General features: G+C 37.9%; 1 protein-coding gene across 2 annotated transcripts in view; it reads right to left on the bottom strand.

The window, feature by feature from the left end:
* adamts14 (ADAM metallopeptidase with thrombospondin type 1 motif, 14) overlaps positions 1–12,539 on the bottom strand; it is a 57,519-nt gene that overhangs the window by 35,556 nt on the left and 9,424 nt on the right. For both annotated transcript variants that reach the window (XM_082543395.1, XM_082543394.1), the window contains 2 exons: positions 5,900–6,056; positions 1,810–2,006 (listed from right to left, as the gene is read on the bottom strand). In XM_082543395.1, the coding sequence (XP_082399521.1) occupies positions 1,810–2,006; positions 5,900–6,056 (354 nt within the window). The remainder of the gene's footprint in view (positions 1–1,809; positions 2,007–5,899; positions 6,057–12,539) is intronic.

The following is a 12,539-nucleotide window of genomic DNA, read 5'->3' as shown; positions in this document are numbered from 1 at the left end:
GGGATAATTACAAAGCCATGAGGAGCACAAAGAGGACTGACAGGACTCTTATGGCCAAAAATGAGAGTAGCAGCTGTTGGTTAAATGCACTAGGTGTCCCTGGCTTGTGTATAGCATCACATCAACATGGACAAAACCTGGTTCATGGTTAAACAACCCGGCCATTGTGTAGCAGGCACCTCAGCAGTCAAACTTGGCTTTGTGCAGACAGGATGTCCAGTAATCAATCCCTTAGGGAGAGTTTCTCCAGGTGGTACTACACATTCTGCAGCCATGGACCAGGGATTCAGAGGGATTTTAGTGAGCTCTTTCAGACACAGCAAGCTTGTGGCTTACCATTGGAACCAAAGAGTTTTGACCTTCGTTTGTTTAAACTGCTGTTTTCTTGCACATTTCTCTCATCAAATTTTACTCAGTGGGAGATGGAGTATATGGATACTACATTTAAGACCTTGACTTGATTTCAGTTTGAGGTTCAGTCAATTTTAGCTTTAAGGACTTCCTCAATTTCACTACTCCTGTCTGTGATGTGAAATACCCTTAAGTGCTAATCAGAGAGTACTAGACACCAAGGACTGATAATTACAGAGGGAATTACAGAGTGCATTTGCAGCCACTTCACAGTATAATCACCTAAGGTCATTAAAAGTCAAGCATTTCTTTCTGAAGAAGACATTTGGGAACAGAATGTGAATATAATATCCTAATTAAATAAACACATCATTCCATGTAAGCAGAGTTTGGCAGTATGAGTGGACGTCTGGCGTTGGTTTCCATGACTGCCCTGTACAGCTCCCAGTCAACTTTCTAATTGGTCTAGCACAGCTAATCAGACCACCATGCAGGGTCCAAATGGTAACTGTTACAGAGTGAAACCAGCACCCTGTGAAAATCTGACTTGAGGGATTTGGGCCCAATAAGTAGATTATGGTGGTAGGAGCTGGTGGAACCCATAATGAATGAGCTGAGAGTTTCTCCCTCCCTCCTCTTTTCTTATTAGTAATCCATGAACAGCAAGAGAGTGGGGGTGATGGGGAACAGTGTGGCAAGTTCTGATATCAAAGAGGACATGGGGAAATTATTGCAGACTTAGCATAATTTAATCTCAAGAAATTTGATATTTCTATTGTCATGCTTTTAACAACTATGCCTCTTTATATGGCTATTTGGCTTTTTTTTTTTTATCTGTTTTGGAATCATTTTTGAACAAAAATGGCAAAACTATAATTTATTTTAAGGTTCTTAATGTTATTTTGTTGTTTATATTGTCTGAGTGACTGCACTAGACCTAGCCTAACAACAGTATCCTTACAAATTAGTTACAAATGACATAACACATAGACACTCTGTGTTCCAGCGCAGGCCAAGAAGTCAAGCTTAAACCCAATCTCGGTATATCAGCTCAGAACATCTGTGTTTCTGCCCCAGCAAGCTGGTTTGGAACCTACCTCCAACCCAGTTCCACCTTTTCATGCTGTCTTATTTAATCATTCTCTTTACTAGTCAGTATTCTTGATTTATTTGTCCTCTGTATTTGGGATCCTGCTGCTACTCTTCCCATACGTTTTCCATGCATGCACATGGTTCCCAAACATCTACGCTATGAAATATTAATGACTACAGATTTAAAATAACAATCTGCCAAATTTCTTACTAAAGTGTAAAATTAAACTATACTTTTCACAAATTATTGATATGTATTTTGATTCATAAATATGAATCTGAATAGAATTTTATGGAATTCTCAGTCCAAATGTTATGCATATTAGTCAATGCTGCAGCCTTAAAATTCTTTATAATAACACTTACTATGTTCATGAGTGTGAGAACGTAATTCTGGACATGCTCCTTGCCGTGGAAACGGACCACCGAGTCATCAACAGCCAGCAGCACCTCGATGTTGTAGTCATCTTTCTTCGCATGCCTCCTCTTGCGCTCAGACTCAGAAAGTTTATGTTCAACAAGATCCAGAGCTTTGGGGAGGTCTGCAATCCCAATGTCTGCCACTGCAAAATATGACAAGGATGAGCAGTTAATGAAAGCCAATGAACAGATGGTGTCAAAGTGACATAAAGCAAATGCTTTTCTTTGACTCTAAGCGATGATCAGATGGAGTCCTTTGGGATTATTGACAGGGGTAAGGGCTCTACATTTTTCTAGCACATCTGTAGTTTAAACTGTTGATCATTCGCATCTCATAGATAGATAGGTGCGTGTGTATGTGTGTGTGTGTGGGTGTGCATGTTAAGACATCTTTGTGATTGGCACTAAACTTGTGGGGACCAACAGTCACTTGACAAAACGCTCATCCCCACCAGTATATATGGTATTTTTGAGACTCAAAATGTGGTTTTAGTGCCAGGGTTACAATTAGGTTATGATTAGGATTAGGCATTCATTTTTGATGGATAACACAAGCGGGAAAGCATTATGTAAATTAGATGTCCTCACTAAGATACGAAAATGAGTGTGTGTGTACAGGATGATATCTTTCTGTGGCTGACATTGTTAGAACTGTAATACTAATTGGTAAACATAAACAATGTGAACATGGATTTCACCACCACAGAGGCAATGAACACAAAGATAATATTCAGAGGAAATGTTCCGGTGCTGAAGCTGCCAAAAATGCCAAAGCTGCACAAATATTTCAGATATTTCTATATGCATAAATTATTTTCATCGGCAGATCTTTTGTAAACATTAATCATGTCTTATCATTTTGTCAGATTTCACAAACATATACAGGCTTTTAAAGCATGATAGCTACACCGAAAATCAAACAAACACTATGTTGAAAAATTTGACCACGTAAAATCATAGCAAGGTCTTTCAAAATATCAATTTGATTATTTTGCAAGAGTCCACATTTTGTAATTTCACACCTTAACTGGTGATATCTCAAGCCTTTCAGGTGCAAATGCAGACATTGCATATAATTTAACATAGCAGGAAAGGTATTCATAGGAGAACAATGCATATGACAAACAATCAGTATGCTGCTCTGCAAGGCCTATTTTAACAGCTGTCTCCAGGCAAATCTCTTGGAGACACAATTTATTCTAAATTTAAGATAAAGAATTAAATAAATTAACAATAGATGCATCAAGCATGATAATTCATTTCCACCAGATGTAGCTGATTAACTTGAATTAAAATAATTGAATTAAATTGAAAGGTAGACGGCAATAAGATAGCATTTAACAGACCTTTTATTTTTTTGCACTTCAATTTACTACTGCTAGGAGTTGGTTACACCTTTATACACCTATTGGCTAGTTGTAAAACCTAGTGTGTTTTGATTGTTTTCACTAAGAAATTAAATCTGCTACTAGGCAGGAAATGATCAGAAATAAGACTCTATTTTGAAACTAAAATAGGAATCTCATAGAGCCTTTTTCCCCATGAGAGCTATTGATAGCCTTGAACAGGAAGCTACATCAGGAGGCAGAGTAATGATGGGAATTTCTCTAAAAATTGTACCTGAGAGAGGTAAAATGAGCCCCCCTGTCAGAAGTAAAAAAAAAAAAAAAAAAAAAGTACTTTTAGTGTGAGCTTAGAGACAGCTTTTTATGTCATGATCATGTGTCTGTGTGTGTGTATAAATACTGCTGTCTTTCCTTTGTCACAGTGTCCACTTATCCTCCCATTGTTTTCCAGTGTTATGCCTGTGTGTGGGTTTAATGCATATATATATATAAATAGATAGATAGAGCAAAAGAAGTGGATTTGGACCAGAACCTCTGTTGCCTTTTTTTATATGCACTGTAAAAAAAGATCCTAAAAAAAACAGTAATATTCCGGCAGCTTGGGCGCCAAAATAATACTGGAAAATAACAGAAAATAAAGTTCTCAAAAAAATCCGGTTATTTTCAGTAATGACAATACAGTTTGTTGCCCTAATTTTACATGGGATTTTGCCTTTTTCAACTGCTTTTAAACATTAAATTAGGAACATTTTAATGTGATTAAACAATGAAATTACCTTTAAACAAGGTCAATGAATGTGGCAACATGAATAATAATACTTAAATGTACAGAAATATACAGTTATACAGTTAACAGTTGGTTTAAATAATAATAATAATAATGGATTGAATTTATATAGCGCTTTTCGGGGCCCTCAAAGTGCTTTACATTTCCACTATTCATTCACTCTCACATTCACACACTGGTGGAGGCAGCTACAGTTGTAGCCACAGCTGCCCTGGGACAGACTGACAGAAGCGAGGCTGCCATATCGCGCCATTGGCCCCTCTGGCCATCACCAGTAGATAGGCGGTAGGTGAAGTGTCTTGCCCAAGGACACAATGACCGAGACTGTCCGAGCCGGGGCTCGAACCGGCAACCTTCCGATTACAAGACGAACTGCCAACTCTTGAGCCACGATCGCCCTAAATAACATTATTTGATGTTAAAAAAAAAAAGTTTATAAGAATCATTTTTTATATATTTTTCAATAGTATTACATTTGAATTTAACAGTTCAATCTTTCAAATAACGGACAAATATTTGTGAAATTATGATACATTTGTGAATGTATTTTAACAATCTAAATATGCATATGTACAGACAAATATATTTAAAAAACAAGAAAATTATGTTTTATTACATTTACAGTGATTTTATGTTATTTTACATTTGAAATGTAAAACCACAGTCTATTTATGTAAATTTAGTGATATCCTAGAAAAACAGTACAAAGCTGTAAAATACACAGTAAAATACTTTTATATTACAATTTTTTTTCCAGTGTGTGTTAAAATACAGATTACAGAATGAATACAGACATCAAATAAAAAAGCATATATTTTAATTTTGGTTTAAGTTAATTTTGACTCTGATCATATGATTATTTTATGTATGTGATAGTATGGAAATCAACATCAATGACAGATATGCTACTTTATATGAGAATGCATCTACAGTGAAATTCACAATGGCATTTAAAAAAGAGAGGATTGGGACTGTAAATTTGTGACTTGACAGTTGTTACAAAGAACATATGCACTAGAGAGCAACAGATTAAAAGTAAACCATAGAGGCTTATAGCTACAGAAAATTTGTGAGGTTAGTAAGAGTCTCCCACCAGATGCTGAAGCTATTTTTCAGGAAGAAAGGAATAGAGAAGGAATTCATGATGAAATTGAATCATTTGGCTGCAAAGGAAAGGTCACTTCCCACTCTAGCTTTCTTAAATTCCCCAGTCCCCAATAATACCACCAAACCCCAGCTTTCCTCGTTTTACCAGCTGGTGTATTGAGCACTGCCTCTGCTGATAGGTCTGTATGGAGGCGCAAGATAAAGTGAAGCAGTTTATGTGAATTTCACTGTGTTGACAGCAACAAATTAGTGATTTTCACAATTTATCACCATTTATCACCAAATTACCACAGAGTGAATCTAATTGAAAGAAAAACTTAATTTATTGGGCAGTTACATACCATTACTACACTGTAGCACACTAAGAAAATCAAATTTAGTTTCAGTCAGTGGACAATAACGTTAATAATGTTCACTAACAGGAAATAACAGTCAGTGAGTTTCATAATATATTACTACACAGATACAATAGATACAATAATGAATAGAAACTAAAATGATTAAAAGTTCATGTAATAAATAGGTCAAATTATGTTGGTTTTTTGCTCTTTATAATTATAATTATGTATGACGTAGGTACTTTCATTATCCTCTGTTATTCTGTCCATTCTGTGACTAATGCGCCAACCTTCAGGACATCAATTTTGCTGCTCCTGGTATACAATGATGTATTCAGTTCTGCACTTACTCATATGTCCTTACTTGGCCGGAGCACACAGTTGTTGCACTCAAACCTACATATAGGTTTGGGGTTTTTTTTGTTTCCACTTACGTCACACTCCCCCTCCTTGCCTACCTTCATTGTGGAGGTCTTCCCTTCGCTGGCCTGTCTCCTGCTTTATGGCTGATCTGCGGTAGACCACATGGACACGCCCCTTCACTTCCACATCCTGTTGGCCTTTCTCAAGGGGTTCAATGAAAAACTCCCCATTATCAGTCCGGATCAGGCCTGCCTGGAAAAAGAGAGCTCAAAATGAATGTACCACTCCTCCTTGAAAGTACAATTCTTCCACTGGAGCCAGTAATTATGGAGTGCCTGATCAATTGGAAGATTTAGTAAAGTGCTCAATAAGCGGAATGACGCAGGTAGACATAATTTGGGGCCCTTTAAGATTCATTGAATGTCAGTCTTCTTTCACCCTGTGTTAAATGATGAGTGGTGATGTCAGTGTTATATTTCCATCTGCTTTAAGTTTTTCAAAGAGTTTATAGAAATCCTTTCAGCTGGATACTCTTACAAGCGTTGATGCCAGTCTGGGATGCTCACAGAATTCGAAGCCTGTGGTAAAGTTTACAGTTTGCTTTGTGATATACTCAACTGTCTCAACCTGGATTTTTTTGTGTGTTCTGCTTGCATTAGAAAATACCAATATCCAATCATCAGCTACCCACTGAGAGGAACTCTGACCTTGCTGTTTACATTCAAAGGTAAGTATAGACCAACAAGAATAGTAGAGCAGTAACTTTGTCCACACCAGCATGGAAATATTGACTTATCATCCTCTTTAATCAACACTCACCATTTATTTTAGCAGCACTGAATTATAGGTTTGGAAAAACAGTTGTGTTTGTCTCTTCGAAAGTGGATTTCTTTGTGTGGAAAAGTGGGAAAAAAAATATTTGATTCAGTGGGTAAGCAAACCTGATATTTATTTGTATAACTAGAGTAGGTCTGTTGCTGTACTGGAAATATTATGTTTAAAACAAACAAAAAACATAGCATTTCTCTCTATTAGCATAATAGTATCTGGATGTGACTCTGAGAAGGGAATAAAGGAGCTTAATTTGCAAGTAGACAACAAGGAATTCAAGACAGGTTTTTGTTTCTACTTCAGGTTTCTGTTTGTTGTATACCTATTGCAACTCAGTACATATGCAGAGTGAATGCATCACTTCTGTCGGTCATGATAAAAGTAAGAAAACAGAATCAAAGGTGTCTTTTAACTATAGTTTGTGTTTCCATACTGGCTACCTTGTTAAGGTGCATTTCTTGGGAATATTGGTTGGTTCATTATAACAAAATACCATCTGATAGGTTTTTAAACCTTTATTTAATAATGTTTCTGTGATTGATTTCATTTTATGATTTCATGAGCAGTAGCAAACCTTCAATAGTGTATACTGTCACTTCCCAAAAGACAAGTGTTGAGGACAGAGGATTTTTCTATGGAAACCTTTAATGAAACCTGCAAAAACTATGCTTTGGCCAAGAACAACCGACACATAAACAGAATGAAACTAGACAGCGCAAACTCTAAAACCAAACCGAAACGAAAAACAAAGGAAAATTTTGAAAAATTACATAGTGGCAATTAATGTATTTGTGACTACCAATATGTGGCACTGTCCTAGGCTTTCATTTGTCTCTTTAGTTGCTAAATGAACATTAAACTTTAAACATTCAAAGCTCAAATGCAAATTCTGAGCTTTTAGCGCAGTTTAAACACACCTGCCTGGAATGAATCGAAACAGTAAAAGACCTGAAAATCAGTGGAAAGTAGTGTTTGTAGATTTGTATAGATGCAGTCGTGGGGGAAAGAATGAGTTTTCACACAATTCCATACAATGTGCAAAACAACTGTCATCCTGACAGCTAGTATGAAGTATTTGCTGTGCACTGTGGCCAAATATCTCCACTCATCTGTCCTTTATTTGGTTCTAGAAGTCTCGTGGTGTGTTCAGACGCATCATTGCTGCCATGTTGTTTAACAGAGGAGTCTTTCTCCTGGCAACCCTTCCAAACAAGCCGTACTTGTTCTGTCTTTTCCTATTGTTAGGAAATTTGAAATTTAACATGCTTGGCCTGTTGAGTCTGAGATGTACACCGGCAGTCAAATATTTTGATATCATTAGCAAATTTCTTTTTTTTTCCCAAAGAAAAACAAAATGCAATTCACAAAGAATTTGATCCATTTCACAAATAATTAAAATTAATCAGGTGATTTTTTTTAAGAGTGATCTGCATTTTTGTATATTATCAACAACTGTGATACTTCCATATCAATCTCCTGATATGGATCCATCCATCCATCCATCTGTTCTTTTCCGAGAGGGGGGGTGGAGCCTATCCCAGCTGTCTTAGGACGAGAGGGGTATGGGTCCTAATCCAAGTTAATTATTTAACAAGGCTCATTGATTAATAGAAAACAATTTTGCAATTGTGTTGCACAGCTGAAAACTGTTAAAGTAATAAGGGAGCAAAAAAAAGGAAGTATTGCTTTCTTTATGGTTAGATTAGTGTTGGAAGGATAAGCCGTTGTTTGCTTGTTTACAGGCTAAAAATGGCCAGAAAGAAAGAACATTTTTTTATAAACCTATCAGCCTATTGTTGGGCTTAGAAAGGAAGGCTATTCAATGTGAGAAACTGCGAGGACACTTTAATTCTCTTACCATGCTGTTAACTACCCCCTTCAGAGAGCAGAACAAACTGGATCTAACAAAGACAAAAACAAAAGAGTAATTGGCCCTAATACACAACTGTGTAAGAAGACAAAAATCTGAGTGTGTCATTTAAGACCAAGATGCCTCACAGGTTGTCAACTGACAGCTGCAACTTCAGGATGCTGGACTTCATGGTAGAAATGTCAAGAAAAAGCCAAATCTCAGATGAGCAAAAGAGCGCAGACATTGGACAGTGGAAGAGTGGAAGAAGGTGTTCCGGACGATTGAGTTCAAGTTCTTCGTAACGTCTTCGTATCAAAGAGAAGAACAAATGAATGACGTAACATGTAAGAAGTACTTAACACTATCAGTCAAGCATGGTGGAGGCAGCTAAGTGTGCTGTGGAGGTGGTAAAGTTATTGTGCGACCAGCTTGACCATATATTACAGAGGGAGATTCCACCCAGCCAATCCATTTTGTGGAAGATTATCGAGGAAGCGTTGGGTGAAAGATTAGCCAGGCTGGGCAAGGTTTGAAGAACACATTCGTCATTTCCATTGAAATTATTATTTCTAACTCTGACGATGTCTGCATGTCCTATTCGTTTGCTAATTTCTTATTCAGACTAATTTCATGTGTTACTTCTCAGACTATTGAACAATCTGGCCTTGAGGTGAAATTTTTAGAGCATCCAGTCCTGGAACGATTGTGGCACTGTGTAAACACACCCCTTGATGCTCCAGACTAGCAGACTACCAAAACTTTGGCTTTTAAAGAGACAGCCACACTTACTGATCATCAGTTAATGAATTGCATTTGATTAGCAGCTCTTGGTTGCTACTTACCTGCCTAACATTGTACTTAAGTTTTCACAGGGCTGCATAAAGTCTTGTAAAATCTTTTTTCACATCGCTGTAAAATGAATAGCAGAAAAGTGACAGTTCTCAGATGCTGTTATTCAACATCAAAACAGAGGAGAAGTTCATCAGTGCAGTAGGTAATTGAGACCATACTATAGGTATAAGCAATCACCAAACATTCGCATTCTGCATGCATTCACATCTTGTTACTTACAGATGTGCATGGATCACGTCACCCAAGATCCTATGCAAAATTAATTCAGGGTCTATACTGAGTGTGCAATCATTTTGGTGCTCAGGACCTAAGAGAAATTTGCTTGTTTTACAGCACACTTCACAGGCTTTGCTTTTAACTGAGACAGTTTATTTGACTGAGTCACACACTAATGGGACACGGTACTGAATAAAAGCAACTGGAACGCCTCCTTTGTAGAATTGCTGTAATACTTTTCCTTTAAAAGGTGAGTTTAGCTCCATTTTCTCTCCTACCCATTTATTTGTATATATACCCCCCCATTCTGAACCAGATTCATCTGGCCTGGGGCAGACTGACAGAAGCGAGGCTGCCATATCGCTACATCGGCCCCTCTGGCCAACACCAGTAAGCAGTCTTACCCAAGGAGACAACGACCAGGACAGAGAGCCCGGGGATCGAACCGGCGACCTTCCGGTTACAGATGTGCTTCCCAAACCCCTGAACCACGGTCACGGCTGTGTCTTTTGGTAGCAAAGAAAAGCAAATATGAAGTTGACACTTTGCTTCTGTCTGATGTCTTGTTTTTATTAAGCCTGTACTCCCTCTCTCTGTGTGTGTGTGTGTGTGTGTGTGTGTGTGTGTGTGTGTGTGTGTGTGTGTGAGCACGCTGTATTTTTCATAATTCTGCCCTTAACGAAGAGAATAAAGCTACCCAGCCTATCATTATCCTTCTGAAGAAGGCACACCAACAAGACTTTGGCAAGAATGTGTGTATTTACAGCTGTAAAAAGAAATCTAAATACAGAGCTGTAAATAGAGCAGTGTGCCTACAAAAAAACAGGAAGAAACAAAGTCACTTAAGACAGATGATACAAAAGCCATGACTCTAAGGGTGGACATGTGACAGTTAAGCCAAAGAGGAGTGAAAGAATCTCTGCAGCCCCTGACCAGGAAATGCCAAGTAAGACATGCTCCAGTACTTCCTCTGTGGTCTCTTATTTCAGCAGCGGGTAAAAAGTGAAGTCAGGTCTGTTCGGAGAGAGAGAAGCAGCATCTGGACCTGCCTACAGAGACACACCAGACATAAACATTTGTAAAATCTATGGTCAAGGCGGATCTAGGCAATGACATAAGTTTTGTTACAACATCTATGAGCTACAGTTGTCATTTAAAGAGCAGTTTATCAACTGTGCCGCTAATATAATACTTCCTTTTTCATTTATTTCTGAACTTTTCTAAAAAGTTATTTTCTCGTGACTTGAATGAAGAAGTATACTTAGCAGCGACACTAATAAACAAAACACAAACACAGCTTTTCTATGTCAAGTGATACAGTGGTTTAAAAGCCTGTTCCACATGAATAAGTGTGCATTGACCTCAGTGTGCGGTTTGGCTTGCTATGCCTGCCTAAGTAATGAAAAACACTCTGAACTTGAGACATTCAGCTGTGTCACAGAGACCACACGAAACAGGTAAATATTGCTGACCCTTAAGCTCACCAGTGCTCTAAATTCCACACATTGGTTAGAGCAAATTTGAAGATGGATATTTACTGTATGTAATTTCTTAGTAACTGTTTTTGGTGAGTCACCTGCTCAGTTAGTACAGGTGAAAAAACTCCACTCCTGGAAGATGGTCTTGTTTAACAGCAAATGTGTGATTCTACGGCTAATTTGATTGGTTTAAAAACTGTGAGTGCACACAGTGAAGTAAAAAAGTTCAATATTATTAACAACCACAAGCAAACTCCCAAAAACTTGATTTTAACATGACAACTTTGCCTGCATTGCCTGTGTGCCTGTTTGGTATTCGTGGTTTTCACATGCATCTCTGATATAAAGACACATGTGTTTTACTGAGTGATGGTCAATCTATATCAGTAGAGTCCAGGAACCAATTTTTGAAGCTAAAAATAAGCATAACAATCGTGCTTTCAAAATAAAAATAAACTTTTTTTCTTATCAAAAAGTCATCCGTGGGACATTTCTACAGCTATCAACAGTATCAGCAGATACTGCAATAATTTCAGTCTGTCTTCAACAACAAGCAGTCAAAGTGAAAAATGACTTTTTGCTGCAGAGTTGCAGAGAAACTCTCATTGAAAATCTAGTTGACTACACTAATAACTAAATGCATAGCACTGGAAAAGATACTTTGGTCACACAACTCATATATGTTTCTGTCTTAATGAGTTACGGCTGTGTATTAATAAATAATCTAATATATTTAATGCTAATTATCTTCCGCCTTATTGAACTTTGGTTCCAACCACTGAAAGAGAGATAAGCAAAAACAGGATCCCGGTCCAGCGAGTGAGACGTGTCCCCTACAATCCTCAGAGAAAATTGGGCCTCACTTAGAGAAATTACAGCCCGGGCTGTTTTTCAGTTAGTGCATTACATATGAATAGAGACATGCATGCTGCACACAAAGGCAGTGTCACAACATGCTTCTGGGATCATTCACAGCAATCTTATCTACTTAGATAATCTGATGGAGGCATGTCCATGAAAGGAAAACGCAATCTAAAAATGGAGCAAGTGCCAAGGGCTGCCGATGCTTGTGCTGCAACGTGTAAGGAAATCAAAATCCAGCTATCATTCCTGTAGCTTAACCTGTAATTAGAGAATGTTTATATAATTTTGGTTTTACAATCCTTGCCCCCAGTCTCTGAGGGCAAGTTAAGTCCTCTTTTTATCGTGAGGTCAGGCGGTTCATTTCATGAACAGGCCAAAGCGAGATGCATAACCTCAGCGTTGTTGATGGATAGAAGAGATGGGACTTCTGACTCAATATTCATAATATACTGGCAGCAACAGCCATGTCAGTGACGCTGGATAAAAGCTTTTGTGGCAAAACCGGGATGATCAGTAAGCCAGCAACTAAATCGTGGCTCAGCAATGCTGGACTCAGCAGAGTCGAGGGTTTGAAATAATCGTATAAGACAGGTTGTGGGAGCTGGGGATTACTACATGATTCCTTTTTATCAACTTTCACAT

This window comes from Aulonocara stuartgranti, assembly GCF_965226115.1.
Source record: "Aulonocara stuartgranti genome assembly, chromosome: 8".
NCBI classification, from domain to species: domain Eukaryota; kingdom Metazoa; phylum Chordata; class Actinopteri; order Cichliformes; family Cichlidae; genus Aulonocara; species Aulonocara stuartgranti.
This window is presented reverse-complemented; position numbering and strand designations above follow the sequence as displayed.